The 18,560-nt window shown below is 44.2% G+C and overlaps 1 protein-coding gene across 2 annotated transcripts in view; it reads left to right on the forward strand.

The window, feature by feature from the left end:
• Positions 1-6,327: 6,327 nt before the first annotated feature.
• ITPK1 (inositol-tetrakisphosphate 1-kinase) overlaps positions 6,328-18,560 on the forward strand; it is a 188,814-nt gene continuing 176,581 nt past the window's right edge. The window contains exon 1 of one of the 2 annotated variants that reach the window (XM_060261858.1): positions 6,328-7,192. In XM_060261858.1, the coding sequence (XP_060117841.1) occupies positions 7,098-7,192 (95 nt within the window). In that variant the 5' untranslated portion in view covers positions 6,328-7,097. The remainder of the gene's footprint in view (positions 7,193-18,560) is intronic. The other variant, XM_060261859.1, reaches the window with a different exon arrangement.

Genomic DNA, 18,560 nt, shown 5'->3' on the forward strand with positions numbered 1-18,560 from the left:
GTAATCCTGTCATTAGAGAGAGTTGGCTGAATCAGATTTAAAAGGCAACAAGTTGTCAGGAATTTATGTTCTTTTTTTAAAAACAATTGGGGAGGATGAGGAGGAGCTATTTGGATTTGATGGCTCAGCTTTTAAGAGGGAACAACATTGGTTATAAAACAATAAAATCATACTTTAAAAACTATAACATCCATAAATCCTAAAACGATGGTGATCAGACTATTTCCATGGTGTCCCAGTATCACACAATTGTAAACAGAGAGGGCTGAATCCCATAGGGCAGTGGCCCCCAACCTTTTTGGCATCAGGGACCGGTTTTGTGGAAGACAATTTTTCCATGGATCAGTAGGGGTAGGGGTGCTGGGGTTTTGGCCCACACACTGTCCCTGCCCCCCCCCCCGGGGCTCTTTAAATGGGGAATAGGTGAAGGTCTCTGCCTCACTCTATGACCCAGTTGCTAACAGGCCACGGACCAATACCAGTCCACAGACAGGGGTTTGGGGGCCCCTGCCATAGGGAATACAGATGGTAGACTGAAGACCTTATAGCTGGTGATAACAGGAGGGGCCAGATGGTATTAGATGTCTGCTACCTCACCTAAAAGCTTACACAAAAGCGAAAAATGCAAAGGTAGACCATCAACAATATGAATGCACTTTCTGATATTTAGAAATAATTATTGCATAAATACGGATATAAAGGTAAAGGTAGTCCCCTGTGCAAACACCAGTTCTTTCCGACTCTGAGGTGACATTGCTTTCACAACGTTTTCATGGCAAACTTTTTACGGGGTGGTTTGCCATTGCCTTCCCCGGTCATACAACACAATAACTTAATGGTCACAATACCAGACACTAATATATCATAATAAGGTCTCCATCAGTGCTCTAAGTGAGAAAGTCCACATTATAAACAACAGCCCAAGAAGATAAGTGGAGAATTCCTCCTATACTTGGCAGTGTTCAAAAGACCTCAGTAGTTTGTAGTATATATCTGAGGACATTTCCAAGATAACAGCAGCTGAAAACGCCCTTCCCAGGTATCTTTCTTGGTGTTTCAAAACATTTCTTCTTCAGTCATGGCTGTTTAGTGGAACTACAGAGATATAAAGAACATAAACAAACTGACAATCTCACTAAGACAAAAGCAAACAAAGTTATATTAAAAACATGTCAACAGCAACTCATCCAAAAGCCTGGCCGAAGAGCTCTGTCTTCCAGGCCCTGTAAAAGTGTAGGAGGTCCTGCAAGACCCTGATCTTTCATGGGAGCTCATTCCACCAGATAGAGGCCAGGGACGAAAACACCCTGTGCCTGGCTGAGGCTCAGGCGTGACGATATTTCAGGCCAGTTCTGGAGACTGTGTTTCTTTCAAGAAAAGATCTCTAGATTAGCAGTATTCTCTTGCGGTCTCCCAAATCCAGGTGCTGGGAGGTGAAATTCAATTGATGGACTGCAGACTGCCATTTTCCTTGTTTGAAAAATTCCAGCCTGTTAATTCAGTCAGATTAGAGAGAGAGAGAGATTACAAAATACTGTGACCTGGTTGCTACATTTCTTGCTTCCCTGGCAACACACATCACATGGGAACGCTCACAATGGCATTTTTGCACTCCCACTCAGGAATGGAATGGAGATGAATTTTACCAAATCATTATGTCCTGTGTAAGCAGAAACCTCCTCTATGGGTTTAACTTTTTCCTGGTTACGCAAACAATAGCGCTGCCAGCATTTACTGAACATGTCAGGTTTGTTGTAAAATGTTCTCTTTCCTCATTTCCACATCCTCCCTACTTTTCCTGTAAATGCCCTAATGTCTCTCCCCTACCATAAAGATCAGGCAGCCTGTATCACTTTTTTTAAATAGCTCAGAACAGTTAACAGGTTCCACCCAGTCTAGTGAGTCAGCAGCCTTTGCTCAGCATCTTTAGAGATGCAGAATTCTGTTTCCTGTTCAATCAGGGTGGGAAACCAGAAGGATCTTGCAGCTGCCTGAAAAGCTGTGTGTAGAAACACAACCATCAGGATAGAATAGCAGGATGGTATGGTTCTAAAATACACATGATGCTGTCAGCATCTCCTTCCTTGATTCTGCACCATGAGACTGGGTTGCCACCCGGAGAATAAGCATTGACCTTTAAAAGCCAGATAAAAGTCAGCATAGCCCCAATTGCTTCTTTTGGACTTTGTATCTCACCATTGTGCTCCCTCTGCAGACAGGAAAAAAACTTATCTCTGCATCTAGAGGTGAAGGAGAATAGGCAAGGTCCTGGGAAGGATCAAGGGCAAGTAGCCACAACTGTTTTCTCTACTGCATGTTTAAAAATTATCATTCTGAATTGCAACCTGTCAACCCTACCATGCGGAGAGAGGGGAGGAGGAATCCAGTTTCTACTGTATTATAAGAATGTGAGAGGCCTGGTGGATCAGACCAGTGGTCCATCTAGTCCAGGGGTGGCCAAACTTGCTTCATGTAAGAGCCACACAGAATAAACATCAGATGTTTGAGAGCCATAAGACACGAGTGTCAGATGTTTGAAAACTGCAAGGAAGGCAAACAGATACGGAGAGAGAGGAGGGAGGGAGAGGTGGAAAGAAAGCAATTTTAACTTTAAATGCATTTTCCAAGCTGCCAGCAGGCTTGGCTCGGAGAAGTGATTTAAGGAGAGAAATGCCTTCTCCAAGCTGGCTGACGAGGTGCAGGGGGGGGCGGGGCTTGGGAGCCACACAATATGTGTGAAAGAGCCACATGTGGCTCCTGAGCCGATTTGGCCACCCCTGATCTAGTCCATCATCCTGATCCACATGGCAGTCAACCAGGTGCCTTGGAGGGCCAGCAAACAGTGCACAGAGGCCAAGGCCTTCTCCTAATGTTGCCTCCCAGCACTGGTAGTCAGCAGCTTACTGCCTTTTAACTATGGAGGTCCCTTTTAGTTATCATGGGTAATAGCCATCAGAAGACCTTTTCTCCATCAGCCTAGCACTGTGACCTTTACATAAAATTTAGCAGACTAGGCCTGTGCAGTAGTTTACCATGAAGTTTTGCCCATGTTGTTGCTTGGTCATCTATGTACTTTATTTAGTTCATTTATACCCTGTTTTTCTTCCCAATGGGGACAAAAAGCACCTTACATCATTCTCTTCTCCTATATTACACCCTGTGAGGTAGGTTAAGTTGAGACAGTGTGATTGGCCCAAGGTCACCTAGTGAGTTTCCACAGCATGAATTCTTCCAGATCCTGGCCCAACACGCTTAACCACACCATGCTGTTGTTGTTTTGTTGCACATGTCACATATTGTGGAGACTGCCATCTTTACTTCCCCATATTTTTCCTCATAATTATATGGGCATTTGTTGTAATAATCTGTGAATGCTGCTGCTGAGCTTGGGTGTGAAGCAGCCTTACACTGAGTCAGATCATTGAACTATTAAGATCAGCATTGCCTGCTCTGACTGGCAGCAGCTCTCCATGGTCACAGGTGGTGGTTTTTCATATCACCTGCTACCTGATCCTTTTTGGCTGGAGATGCTGGGAAATGAACCTGGGAAGGTCCTTCTGCCTGCAAAGCAGATGCTCTGCCACTGAGCCAATGTCCTTCCCTGAAGTTCTAAAAGTAGAGGTTCATAGCCAAGGTTTTATAAATGGAACAGTTTGTCTTTCCACCTTTCATGATACCAAATACTATTTAGTTTTTTTTAAGATTTCAATAGCATTTTCCACAAGATTTTAAAATATGTTGATGTTTTTGAAGTGTTTCTGAAAAAAGTTTACTGTGCATCTGAAACTATGTTTGTATGATGTATGATAAAAGGGTTGGGTGTGGTCCATATATATGCACTTCATTTTGATTTTAAAGTATAAAATTAATGTTTTAGAGGATTTCCTCTCATTTTTTTTCCATTCTGTGGAAGTAGCACACACAATAGAGTTTAAAAAAAAAATCTCAAAATTCACTTGTGTAAATAATACCATATAGATAATGCGCAATCAATAATTTAAATTATCCACACCAGGGGCTTGTTTCAAGGTCTCATCCAGCCCTCTACATCAGTACAGAAAGATCCAGGAAGTAGTGATAAAACGCTGCAGCAATATGTGGAGAGATAAGTAAAAGTAACATCTTCACACCATAGCAACAGAACAAGTCAGTAACTAGGGTGGAGCAACAGCAAACATGGAACACTGCAAAACAGCCATGGTCACCTCTACTGCAGTAATTCAGCACACATTTAAGAAACAAATCAACTTCCCCATATTTCCCATGTGGTAAACTAGTCCATATTCATCTGCCAGCATCAGTGGAAGCTACAGGGCATCCACCAAGTGTGCACTTTGAGAGCTTGAGTTTATCTTCAGACTTTTTTCTTCTTCTCATATGGCCTGGAGATGTACCATCAATTTCAGTTGCCAGTCGTTTGTCTATCATAGTTTCAGTGATCTAAAAAACCCAACCCACTGGCTAGCACATGCCTTAAAGGTGACTGTTTCATAGAAACGAGGTAAAATAGGATAGGGTTAAAAAATGTGGGCCAAAAAGATCTCTCCCCTACACTGAACTACCAAAAGCCACCAAAAACATGAACAACACAAGAATCTGCCTTATACTAAATCAGGTAATTGGTCTTCAAGGTCAGTATTATCTATTCAGACTGGCAACAGCTTGCTAGGGTCTCAGGTAGAAGTCAGTGGGGTCTCCTGGACCAAGATGCCCTCTAGGCCTTTCTCAAACCACCCAGGCCCAATCATCATATAAAACCCAATCACATGACTTGCCCAGCTTCACAGGCAGACTTGAAGATTACCAGAATTTTGTGCCTCTTTCCTCCCTCTTGGTGGTTCTACCTAACACTGGGCTTTTTTTGTAGCAGGAACTCCTTTGCATCTTAGGCCACACCCCTTATGTAGCCAATCCTTCAATAGCTTACAGGCTGTTATTGCAGGGCCTACTGTAAGCTCTTGGAGGATTGGCCTAAGATGCAAAGGAGTTCCTGCTACAAAAAAGCCCTGAGGTCCATCACTGGCTACTAGCCATGAAGAGCAAAGGGAATATCCACATACAAAGGTAATCTCTGCACACAAGCATTAGGTGGCAGCATCAGGAAAGGCTTAGTTTCGATGCCCATTAGTTGGCCATCTAGAACAACTAGTTGGCTCTTGTGTGAAACAGGATGCTGGACTTATCACTGATCTCATTCAGCAGGGCTCTGGTGTAGTGGTTAAGAGCGGTGGACTCTAATCTGGAGAACTAGTAAATTAGAGAACCAGTTTGATTCCCCACTCCCCCACATGAAGCCAGTCACAGTTGCCTCAGAAATCTCTCAGCCCAACCTACCTCACAAGGGGGCTGCTGTGGGAGAGAGGAAGGAAAGGACACTGTAAACTGCTGTAAGACTCCTTAAGGTACATAAAAGTGGGGTATAAAACCCAACTATTTTTCTTTTGTTCACCTGGAAATTATACTCTCCGACATTTCCAAATATTAGTCAGCTAGTGCACAGGGTGGAAAAGACAATTTGTTCATGATCAAAGACATCTTTTCCTTATTTTCTCATTTAATATTCCTGGACATTGTCTGCAATTAAGTCCACGTGAGCCTTATTTTCAACTGACTAAATTAAGAAATCCCATTTGCACTTGATAGTTGCCAACTAGTCAAAATTTTACCAGTTCAGTCAGGAATGCCATTGATTCCTGAACACGGCTAAGTACAGGTTCAGAGAGCCTGACAAGGGGGGCAGGGCTGCGGCTGAGGGTAGAGCATCTGCTTTGCACGCACAAGGTCCAAGGTTCACTTCCCAGCACCTCCCTTGAAACGAACAGGCAGTACGTGACACTGAAGGACCTCTGTCTGGGACCCTCTAGAGCTACTGCCAGTCCTTGATCGGTCATCCTTTTCAGTATGAGGCAACGTCATACGTTCACCCCGTACAAGCTGTTCCCTGTTCTAGAGGAAAGACACTCTGCACAAGTTCAGAGATATCCAGCTTTTAGCCCAGCACGCTCTCCGAGTCGAAACGAGAAAGCCGTGCTCAAACAACAATCCTGATGAGCACTAGCGGGTCTTTACGGCTGCAGCCCTAGACCCCATTACTTGGGAGTGAGCCTCACTGAACTCTGAGGGGCTGACTTCCGAGGAAACAGACAGAGGGGGGCTCAAGGCTGGAGCCCACGACGCCACAACCAGTCCGCCCAGTGCTGCCGCCTGCAGGCCGAGCTGCACTTGGGAACGCTCGTTGGGCCCGTTCCTCGGCCGCCCTCGGTCTAGCGTGGCCACCGAGGAGTCCGCCTTGCCGCTGCTGGGGAGGGAAGGCCAGAGGCGGGGTGGCGAGCGCCTCTGAATGCCGCCACTGCTGCTGCAGGGCGGAGGGTGTGTCCTTGAGCCCCCACCCCTCGGTGTAGCGGGCGGGGGGGTGGAGACCGGCGGCAGGAGGCGGAGGAGGAGGAAGTGGAGGCGGCGGCGAATAGCGGGCAAATGGAGACCTGAAAGGGTTGCGGCGGCAGCCTCAGTCAGCAGGCGAGCCTGGCTCCAGACGCCTCACTCCTCCCGCGGGGCGGTCTGTGCAAGCTCCGAGTTGCCGTCGCCTCAGGCTGTGGTTGCTGGGAGAGCAAGAGCCGCCGCCTTGTGCCTGCTCCATTTAACCGGCAGAGCAGGAGGGCGGCTGCTGCTGCCGCCACCGCCTCTACCGGAGAGACGCTTTCCCCTCCGCCGGGGGCACCTTCCCGTTGTCTCGGGACCTTCCTGGATCCGCTTGGCCTCGGAGGGCCTGCAAAAAAGGGTTGCACCCAACTTGCTGTTTGCAAGGAGCCCGCCTGAGCCATGCCAGCCTGGGGTGCGGGGAAGTTTCCAGATGGCTACTGAGCTGCTGCTGACTTCTCCCCCCTCCCTCTGCAAGGTTCCTGCTGCTGCTACTGGAAATCTCACATGGCTGTGAAATCCTAAAGAGCCCCGACCCCTCAGGCACCCTGAAGACTGAATGAGCGCCCTATAGCGCCGCGTCTTGAGAAGGGGGCTCTTGGGCTCCAGCCTTCGCGTTCCTCCTCCTCGACTCGTTATTATTAATTGTTTTCAATAACTTGGGTGAAGCGGAAGGGAAGATGCAGACCTTTCTGAAAGGGAAACGGGTTGGTTATTGGCTGAGCGAAAAGAAAATCAAGAAGCTGAATTTCCAGGCGTTTGCGGTGCTTTGCAGGTAAGCGAGAAGACAGAACCGTGCTAACTCCGCCGTTACGGGTCACGGGTGGGTGGGGTGGGAGAGGTTAAAGGAACTCCCCTCGTTTCCCTCTGGGGCTCTGGCTTGACCCTCCTTGGCCTTTCGCTCGTTCCTTTTGGGGAAGCCGGTTCAGACGGTAGGCCTTTTGCCTCGAAACCATCTTCTGCTTGAGCCAATGAAAGTGCAGTTTGTCAGACCCCTTGGGAAATCGAGCCACTGACACCTTCTCTCTCTCCCTGAACGAGGCAAAAGCCGTGCTTGGCACAAGGAAGATGGGACAAACGTTATAATTTTGCTAAGCCTCCCTCTCCATCCCAACAGTAACTAAATAACAGTGAGGTAAAATGTGAGGCTTTGGGAATTACAGAGACACGTGCAGGATTTAAACAAAAACAAACAAAAAGATCGTTGAGGGAAGTTAACAGCTTTGATTTGGATTGCTTAGAAATTTCTCCAGCTTCAAATTCTGTAATAGGAACTGCTCTACGAAGGCCAGAAAAAAACAGGTAAATAGGATGATAAGATTTGAGGGGTAGTGTGTAGAGAGGACACAGTGTATGTCTGTGCTGTTTTGAACAGTTAAGCATAAACTGCAGTCCTAAACACACTGGGAATTACTTAGGAGCATGCATGGTTAGGCTTGTTTTGGTGGAGTATCGGTCCATTCACTCTCTTAGTATCTTCACTTGGTGACGCATTCCTTATCTTCTCTCTTACCTATAATGCTAGCAACCATATGCGTTAGTCTGAGATGGGCCTGATTTGGCTTTCTGGAAACAGCCTAAGAATATGAATGACTTTTCCTAACTCTGTGTCTTTGCTGTTTGAAGTTTGAGTCAACTTGTATACTCTGTTTTCAAAAGCTACTTGATCTTATCAGTTGGTAAGGACAAGATAGACTTTTGCTTGAAAATTAAAGTAGCAACACTAAATGGCCCCTGTTAATAAGAACTGAACTAATGAATGAGTTGATTGTCTTGGTGTGGAACACAAGCTATTGAGGTCTACTGTATTTTAGTCCTGCTGCAGACAATGAAGGTCTCATGTGGGCACTTTTGATGACTTATGAATGGTTAAAGAGTAATATAGATCTTGTCCAGTCAAGAGACAATTTTCACATAAACGTAATTATTTTCCATGGTTCCCATTCTGGGTAGGTCTTCTGTGTTGCTTATTACCCTTTCTTGACCTGCTGAATTCCCCAAGTCATTTATACCAGATAAGATTTTCAGCTAAAAGCCAATGAGCACAATTGAGGCTTTATTGTTTTGACACCCAGACAACATTCTGACTGGACTGCTATTCCAAGACTATCTTTGCTACTTTTAAAAATGATTGTGATATCCTCTTGTAATGTCTAGCTAGATTTCATGAGTCGCAAAAATGTAAAAGCTGAATTTTCAGCTTTGTGAGGGGCAGAGAAAGCTAATTAAGTTTGCTGGGGCTCTTGTTGCACTTGTGAACTGTGGTTGAAAATAGGGGATGGACTGAGGGTGGGGGGGACGCTTAGTCAACCTACTAGAGAGGGCAGCCTGGTAAGCCGAGCAGAGCTTTGACAGGGAAGAGTTGGTGACTGGCCACCAGGGTACAGTGAGGAAATCGTTTTGCTAGGCAGAACGGAGTCCTTCAGGTTCTGAAGACTGGCTTGGGAACTTTCCCTCCAAAAAAAGGAGTTCTGGCCTAACATTGTTAATATTATCCAGGCTTATATGAGTCTTTCAGTGATAAGCCTGTGGTTCTTAGCCTTTTTGGTATGGTGACCCAGAAGTCCAAATTTACTTGGTATGGTGACCCAACCAGGACTGGCTCTGATTTTTTTTGGGGGGGGGGTGATGCTAGGGAAGCTATGACAGTGGCTCCCATCTAGTTTAACATTCAATTTCAGGGTGGCTAACCAGATGTTTTTGAGAAATCAACAAACATTGCACAAAGAGTGCAGCTCCCCCACCCACTATGGACCCCAAGCAAGAGGCCTTCCGACATACAAAATCCTCACTTACAAGAGGTTACGTTCCAGACTTTGACTACCCTCTCCTTCTCCATTATGCCCCCGAATCCCTGCTTAGATTCTAAGAAACTCACTGTAGTAACCATCAAAACACTTTTTTTTAATCAGCATGTATGTTCTGTGAAGAGGGAAAAAAAGCAACTTATGTATATGGCATAGAAGAGATTTTTTCCAGGGCCAGATCTTGGTTTCCAGAATACAAAAGAGAGTAATGGAAAAGGTAATGGAGTCCACTAGGAAGGGCTTTCAGGTCCCAGCCTATGGGGTGGGAAGTACTGATTTAAGTGATAGGAAGGGCTCATCTGTTCTGTGATAATTCTGTTGTGGGGGTAACTGCTTTTTCATTTTCTTTTCTTTGGAAAGTCTTGTTTCTTCTTCCTGAACTGGAGTTAGCTTGATGCATGTCCTTAGTGAATGCTTATCTCGCCATGCCGTAGGAATATGTTGCTTTTTCAACTGTGCGTCTGTTTAGATTTTAGCAGTTTATTTAGGAAGTTGATCTAAAAGATAGACATTGTGGTGTTTTTATCCAAACTAAAAGAGGTCAGACTTCTTCCTCTGTGCCCTGACCTGGATAGCCAAGACAAGCCAAGATCTCGGAAGCTAAGCAGGGTCGACTTTGGCAAGTACTTGGATGGGAGACCTTCTTGGAATACCAGGGGGCAGGGACAGGCCTTATTCAGCCACCTCTCTGAATATCTTCCATGCTCCTGGTAGGGATCAATCACCAGAGGTTGCCATGACTTCCAGGTGCATGCACACACACACACAATTTTTTTAAAAAACTACCCTTCTCCCTCTGTCATTTATGTGGGTCTAGAACTCTTGTTGGGGTGGGGGAGGAATTGGTAGAGGATTAAGCATCCCTCCTTCTGCTTATTCCGGAAAAATCACCTCACTTAATATCATGGTGCAGAAGAGAAGCAGAGGCTGGGATTTCAGAATGCAAGATGAAAGTAGATTGTCTAGTTGGATCTTAAAATGGTTTTTGCAATGACTAGATCTCATTCTTGCTTCAGACACATTTTTTTGAGGGGGGAGGAGGAGAGTGCTTATCACTTTTAATATTTCAGGAGCATTTCCTGAATGATTGCCGCTGTGGCTTAGATATGCTTAAGTCTTTGTAACTAGGTCGGAGGCCAAGATTGTCATATCTCTCTTCATTTATTCATTCATTCTCATTCTGTTCTTCCTTCCTGGGGGACGTCAAGGCAGCCAGCAGGTTTATTTTCTTCTTTGTTTCATTTTCACAAGTGAGACAGATTAGGCTGAGAGAGAGTGTGTGACTGGCTCAAGGTCACCCTTTGTGGCTTGTGTGGGAAGACATGAACCTTGATCTTCCAGTCCTGATCTGACGCCAGCTGCTATACCACATCAATCCTTACCATTTTTCCTACCTGGTATGATGCCTTCTTTGCCTTTACGCTTCTAAACACATGAAGCTGCCTCATACCGAATCAGATTAGTGGTCTGTTCAGGTCTGCATTGCCTATTCCGGGGGGGGGGGGGGCAGTGGTAGCTCTCCAGATGTTTTTTGCCTACAACTCCCATCAGCCCCAGCCACTGGCCATGCTGGCTGGGGCTGATGGAAGTTGTAGGCAAAAACATCTGGAGAGCTACCGCAGGCCACCCTTGGCCTATTCCTACTGGCAGCTGCTCCCCAGTGTCTCAGGTGGAGGTCATATGAGTCTTTTACCTATTATCTGATCCTTTTTAAAAGTTAATTTTGAGCTCGGAATCAAATAACACACCTAAGGCCTCCCCACCCTTAATGCATTCAATTAGTATCTAAGTTTTGGCACTTAATTATATAGCTGGCACTTTTGAAATATCTCTTCTTTCCCCATTCTTCTGTCTTTGAAATTAGTATCAGTATTACAGCACCGACGAATAGTGGCCAGTCTTTCTGGAAACTATGATACAGGGCAAGTTGAAAATATAAAAGCACCACATATTCAAGCCCCAATATACCTCCTTCCAATATCTTGGGGCAATTCTGTTCGTAGTGATGGGGAGCAGATAGGATAATAGTACTCATAGGCCCATGGGCTTCCCTGTGTCTTTCTGGGAGTGGTACTGTGCTAAGACACCTGTAGCACAATAGTGTAATTAAATTGGCACCAAGATGCTAGCCATTCCTTAGTGTATCTAATAAACTGGAGCTGGGAACAGGTTTGATCACACGGTGGGTGGGGGAAGGAGTGGGGTTTCAGACATTGCACCAAAGTAATTGGATTTCTCCACTTAAATAAAATATGCAGCATACATATATTTAGCACTTTGTCAAAACAGTTTGCTAGTTAATGGCGGGTTTGAAACAAGGTGTGCATTGTGGTCTCCCTGAATACTGGCCAGTGTTTCCACCTGTTTCCTATCAGTCTCTCAGGATCTGAGTTTACCTACTTTATTAAAGTTCATCCAGATTTCCCACATAACACTGGTTCGTGATTGCTTTGTTTTCTGGATCATAACATTTAATCTGGTGAGGGTGCTGATAGGGTTCTGACAGTTGCTTGTTCACTTAGCTTTTAATGAACCTGGTCATGCTCACCCTTTTAAAGCTGTCATTAAATGTCATTCTCCCTGCCTTCCCGACCATAGTTCAGGGAACATGCCAGGGGGCTGAGTGCTTGTTCCTTCCTTCCTTCCTTCCTTCCTTCCTTCCTTCCTTCCTTCCTTCCTTCCTTCCTTCCTTCCTTCCTTCCTTCCTTCCTTCCTTCCTTCCTTCCTTCCTTCCTTCCTTCCTTCCTTCCTTCCTTCCCTCTTACAAATGAATTCCCTTTTCCCCTGCATGATGTGCCATAATCATAGTATAGCATGACCCACATTGAGGTTAGTGAGGTTCGGGGGACTAAGTCATGTCATAGTTCTCAGACATAGTTTGAAGGCTTTGGAGGTTAACTCCAATGAGTCAGCAGAGTGAGAAATACAAAGTGGTTGCATGTGCCATATGTCTGAGAATACCATGCTTAAAACAGCTAGAAACCCACACCCAGAAAATCCACATTCTGTGTTAACGGCAGGATTTTTTGACCTTTATTAGTTAATCAAGTTTGCACAATGGCTTTTTATTTTTGTGTAATTTATTGTGACCTAGCTAAAGTGAGTAAGGTAAATGAGTGCCACGGAACTGTGCAGGGCATTCAGGTTCCACTTCCAACCTTTGGAAATCTTACTTAGCTTCTGCTTGCTCAGCTTTCACCAGACATCAGCCATACACTTTTAAATAAAAAAACAGCTAGACTTCTTGGGAAGCCAACGTGTCCATAATCGTATTCTGTGATCTGCCTTCACCTCGCGTAGAAAATCCTCTCATAGCTTTATGAAAATGTTCAGTGTGTGGGTGTTTGGGGTAGGTTTTACCTTAACATTTACCATATACATAAAATGCCTCAGATTTAGATGTATCGTAACCCAACTTGGCTTCTTCAAGGGCCAGGTAGGAGAATGCTCAAATGTAAAGCAAATGTTTGAGTGTTATTCATGCATCACATTACAGGCCTCCAGACCAGGATTTTTGAGACCAGGAACCTGCATTAATCCTCTGAGCATGATTTCTTGTGTGTTTCTTGATTTACTATAACTATAGTTTATGCCTACATAAGGATTGAGACATGCTAGAGCAATGCTATAAAACAAATGTTTTATTCACTTCACTGGTTGTTTCTGGGTTCATTTTGAAGTGCTGGTACTGTGGTGGGAAGATCACAGGAGAACTTTCAAATAAACAAGTAATGGTCCTGTTCTATCCACTGTCTGAGCTTGGAGGCAGAAAGCTTGTTCTTTATTGCACTTATATCCCACTAGGCTAAGGAGTCCCATGGTGCAGAGTGGTAAAGCTGCAGTACTGCAGTCCAAGCTCTCTGCTCATGACCTGAGTTTGATCCTGGCAGAAGCTGGATTCAGATAGCCAGCTCGAGGGTGACTTAGCCTTCCATCCTTCCGCGGTCAGTAAAATGAGTACCCAGCTTGCTGGGTGTAAAGTGTAGATGACTGGGGAAGGCAATGGCAAACCACCCTGTAAAAAGTCTGCTGTGAAAATGCCATGATGTGACGTCACCCCAGAGTTGGAAACGATTGGTGCTTGCACAGGGGGCTACCTTTGCCTTTACCCCACTAGTTTACCTCACTAGGTTAGAAAGCGACTTCCAAGGAAGGTACACTCAAAATGTAAGCAATGTTATGATTCCCGCTAAATAATTGGAACTTTTAGATATGCTTTTAATAAGACAGTTTAAGCGTTATAGTTCATTTTGTATACTGTGCTAGGTTCAAGGGACTATGCTGGAAATTGGATGGAGGTGTAGAAAATTCTGATCTGAGACATTAATCAGCTTTTTTTTATATAGCCACCAAACATATTGCATGTCCACCTAGGAATTCTCATTAACTCCTCCAAAAGCTTGCAAAAGCTAAATAGTCTTTTGTCAGATGCCTGCCTTGTGCCAGTTAAGAGTTTACTTTAGACTCTAAAGTTAAAATCAAGAGTGTTGAAGAACAGTGTCTCTTGTTACCGGTAACTGTTTTGTAATTTTCAAGTGTGAGCTGTAGAAAGGATAAACATATCTTCCTTAACCAGGTTTTAAGAGCCGTGAGGCACCTCATGCTAGCTGTTGATTTGATTTTTGCAAATTTTACACTGAAGGCAGCAGCAGTCTACTACATAAGTGTCTTGATACGCATGGGGAGCTAAGTGTTACTTGATGGAACCAAAGTTCTGATTGTAGGCACGTGACTCCAGGCTATACTGGCCAGTTTGGTGCATTGGTTAAGTGCATGGACTCTTATCTGGGAGAATCGGGTTTGATTCCTCACTCCTCCACTTGCAGTTGCTGAAATGGCCTTGGGTCAGCCATAGCTCTTGCAGAGCTGTCCTTCAAAGGGCAGCTTTTGTGAGAGCTCTGAGCCCCACCTACCTCACAGGGTATTTGTTGTGCAGGAAGAAGGTAAAGGAGATTGTAAGCCGCTCTGAGATTCAGAGTGTAGGGTGAGATATAAATCCAATATCATCATCTTCTTGACTGAAAGAAAAGTTTTGGAAAAGAGATCCAATGTGGGCTGTTAAGACTTGGATCTTGGAGAGCTGGGTCAATGTTACAAAGGAAGCAACTCCACATGTTATGGAGTAGTCCTGTGTGCCACTGCTATGCTAGTCCTGTCTGCCACTGCTATGCTAGTGTTACATGAGTTTTCGCTTTAAATCCCTTTTGCAAGTGAGTGCCATGCAGAAGTGGAGACCAAGCGGCCATTCCCAGCAGAAAGGAGAAGGGAAAATTCATGAACCTCACAAACATGAACCGGCTCACAAAGTCAAGGAGGTTAATCCTAGTTTGTGGGACCACACAAACTATGAGCTGGGATGAACCTCCATTTTCTGGTTCGTGCCCATCCCTACTCAGCAGTATTCTGAAAGCCTTGTTTCCTCGTGTGTTGTAAAAATCAGAGCAATACTGATTTAAAGAAATTGAGGTGAGATGGGTATTAGGCCTTGGTTACAGAACATTATTTAAAAATGCAAAACTTCATATTGCCATCATAAACATGTTATTCGGAAGGGAGTGCTGCTGAAATTAAGTGGGTTTACTCCTTAATAAGGTGACTGGTCATCAGTAGTGTGTGTGCACTCATATATAACTTGAAACCAAGAGATGAATAATTTTTTTGATGTGTGGATTTGAGTCATGATACAGTAATGGATTGGGAATGCTGACAGGCTCTTGTGAGCTGGTATGGCTTTCCCTTTGTGCTTCTCCAAGAAATCTTCATTTAGTGTTTCACTTTCTGTTCCTCTAGTTACGCAAAACATTACCAGGTTGCATGTTTCTATGTTCCCTGTTAGGCTGTCAGCATGGTGTTTCCTCCAGAATCCGAGTTCTGTTTATTAGATCGGTTCATCCTGTTTTATTTTTCCTACAGGCGAAGGTTTGCCTAGCTAAATGTAATGGCAGCATGACCTGTTATAATATAGATAATGCTGAGTAGCTATAAAACTGGTTAAGGTATGGTATGATGATTTTGTAAATTAGAAAATCAGGTCACAGGAGAGGGGTGTAAATCCCTTCCCCTTTCCAATTCTTTTCTCATGAAAACAGCTTGGCAGAGTCAATGTGTTTCTCAGCTAAATTTACTTTCTAAAGAACAGCTCAAAAGAAAAACACCCAAGGGAGGAAGGTGCAGGCAGGCTGAAGGACATCAGCAATTTCCCTCACCCTTGTCTGCATGAAATTGCTCCCTTTTACTAACCTATTTTATATCTCTTTTTTGGTCTGTGACCCATGCTCATATGTGGTTAGACATAGTGTCACTGTATAGGTGAAAGCCATGGACTGCAATCCTGAGGGTGCTTTCCTGGGAGTAAGACCTGTTGTATAATTTGAGCCTGATTTCTGAGTAGACTCATCAAAATATGAAATGCAGCATGAATGTCTTGCTGCAGGATCCTAGATCATGCTGTCACTTTGCATGCCAGGTAACAAACATAGTTGTTTCTGCCTTCTAGGAGGGTATACTTTGGCTTGAAGCTTTTGTTTGGTGCACCTCATCCCTACAGCTCATGGATACCCTGAATTCTGCTTTGAGGCCTCCATTTGCCTGTGCAACATATGGGGGCAACTGTGGGATCAATAAGCATGAAGAAGAGTTGCTTTTTATACTCTGCTTTTTTTCTACCCTAAGGCGTCTCTGAGCAGCTTACAAGTGCCTTTTTCCTTCCTTTCCCCACAACAGTCACCTTGTGAGGCAGGTGGGACTGAGAGAGTTCTGAGAGAACGGTGACTGGTCCAAGGCCACCTAGCAGGATTTGTTTGGAGGAGTGGGGCATCAAACCCAGTTCTTCAGATTAGAGTCCCCTGCTCAACCATTACACCACCCTCACTCTTAGATATACCGACCCAGTTGCAGCATTGGTGTGTCTCCTACACCATATAATTTAACATACCCCTCCCTCTTCTGTCGCATAGAAGCACTGAACTGGAAGAAAAGTCCTAAGCAGTCACAAAATACAGTCTGTGGGTGTGTGAATGGCACAGCAGGAAAAGCGGCGTTGGAGGAACACTTCGGACCTTTTCCACAGGACAGTAAATCAGGACAGAGAGTTATTATTCTACTCATCTGCTGTGTCTTTTTAGGGCATGCACCTTAATTACCTATTGTACATATAGGTTGTAGAGAGCTGTCTTTTCTCCTGCAGTTTATTCTGACTGGAGGCAGCTCTCCAAGGTCTCTGGTTGAAGCATTCTTACCCAGCTTTGCTTCCGAAGAGTATGGGACTTCACATGTTAAGGCATGTGTACCCTACCAGTGAGCCTGCGGCCTTGTTCTCTATGCGTTCTCAGACACTGGAAAAACTGCTAAACTTTTTTTGGTTTCATCAGTGTTTTGTTTTATGTGCAAGAGACTGTCGTGGCTGATATTTTTAAAATTAAACAGCAGGAGACAAGATGGCTCCCAATGCAGGCAGTGTTAGTGTTCTGTTAGTTGTGAACACTAAATTATAATTGATTCACTTACCTTATTTATGCACTTTATACTCACCTATCCTCCCAGTATGCTTCTATCCATTTTCTTCTTGAATCTACATGCATGTTTGGCTGGATCAAAAGCTGCCTCTTCAGTTGGTGATCCCTGAGTCTGTGTGGTGATTTGCCTATGGCTGAGATTTGGTGTGTAGATCCTCAATGTAGCAGTCAGCAATAAGTATCAAGAATGATGTGGATTGATAAAACCTATTCATGTTTAAGAAAAGTACCACCTAAAAAACCTTTTGTCACAGAAGAAATTAGTTGGTGAAGACAAAGACCTTTGTATATTTTACGTCTACTCTTTTCTCCTTGTAAAAGTTTACAAATAGCTTTTATAGGCTATTAGTGTTATAATGTTCCATAGTCCTTTTTGTATGGCCTATAAAAGAGGGAGTGTGTGCTTTGAGTTATTCTGCAACAACCAAACAGTGAGCTGTTGGCATTAGCTAATGTGTGGAATTGTGGGCATGGTGTTTATATGAAATGTTAAAAAGTGAGTAACGTGGGATGAATTAGAAACCCAGTAGTATTCATATATGTGAGCCTCTTATATTCAGTGGGAAGATACCTTTATTGCATGGAACTTGAGAAATGTTGAGTTTAGTTGCTATCTAGCAGTGTGTTGTATATCAGCACCTCTGAGGGAGCCTGCAGGTTAAATTCAGCCATCCAAGAGGTCGGCTTTTCAGCTAACATGAGACAAACTAACTAGGGGTGAGTGGTTGGATCTGAAATAAATGAAGAAGGAAAAAGAAAGTAACTCATATTAAAGATAATAGGCGGGAAAACAGGGAGAGGCTCTCGTACCGCTACTTGATGGGGAAAGTTCTATAAAAATCAGTTTCACACGATTAATGTTTCGTTTTGTTATCCATATGACTTCTGGCATCTACCAGTTGGTGAGATTAGAATGTGACATTTTGCTGAGAAATACGGCTTCTTGGTACATGAAGTCACAGAACTTGATAGTCCTAATCCTGACAAGTGGTCCAGAAGGGCACCATGGTTTAGGGCATCAAAATAGCTCAGAAACACAGGGGTCTGCAGGGCCTCACTTCCTCTGCCTCTCTGTGCTCTTGAGTACAGATAGTTCATCAGGGCAACCAGAGCCGTTTCAGTCAAATAACTAGGTTAGAAAGTCAGACTGGACTAGAAAATAGGTGTTGACGAGTAATATCTGCACATTGTACCTGTAACACACACCTTGAGCACCTTGCTAAGTGGGAGTGCTTTTGACTGTTAGTTATTTAGTGGTTAGGGGTTAAAAAGGACTCCTTTGGGAACAATCTCACAGTTACCTTCTTAAAGACTGGTGGAGCCACACATGGTTTCATTTTGCTTTTACCAGTTTTCAGACCCAAGTATTAACTTGGTTATTTGTTTTTATATATTTATTAAATTTATAGACCACCTCTTGCCACCAGGTGGTCTCAAGGCAGCTAACAACAATTAAAACATTCACAAATCTCAGTTTAAAAACATAACGCAAAAAAAAAAAAACCTAGACAGCAGTCCACATAAACCAAACCCCCAACTAACTAAAAATCAAACAGAAGAGCTCTGTTTTGCAGGCCCTGCAAAACCTAGATAAATCCCACAGGGCCTGTGTATCATCTGACAGCTGGTTCCACCAGGATGGGGGCCACTACAAAGAAGATCCTCGTCCTAGTGCATGGCAAGTGAATATCCCAGTGACTCGGCACCACAAGCAGGTTGCAAGTTGAAGTAGTTGTTTTCACAGTACAAGAACTCATGGACACTCAATGAAATTGCTGAGCAGTTGGGTTTGAATGGATAAAATAAAGTACTTCTTCATCCA

Source organism: Heteronotia binoei, chromosome 21, assembly GCF_032191835.1.
Source record: "Heteronotia binoei isolate CCM8104 ecotype False Entrance Well chromosome 21, APGP_CSIRO_Hbin_v1, whole genome shotgun sequence".
Taxonomy (NCBI): domain Eukaryota; kingdom Metazoa; phylum Chordata; class Lepidosauria; order Squamata; family Gekkonidae; genus Heteronotia; species Heteronotia binoei.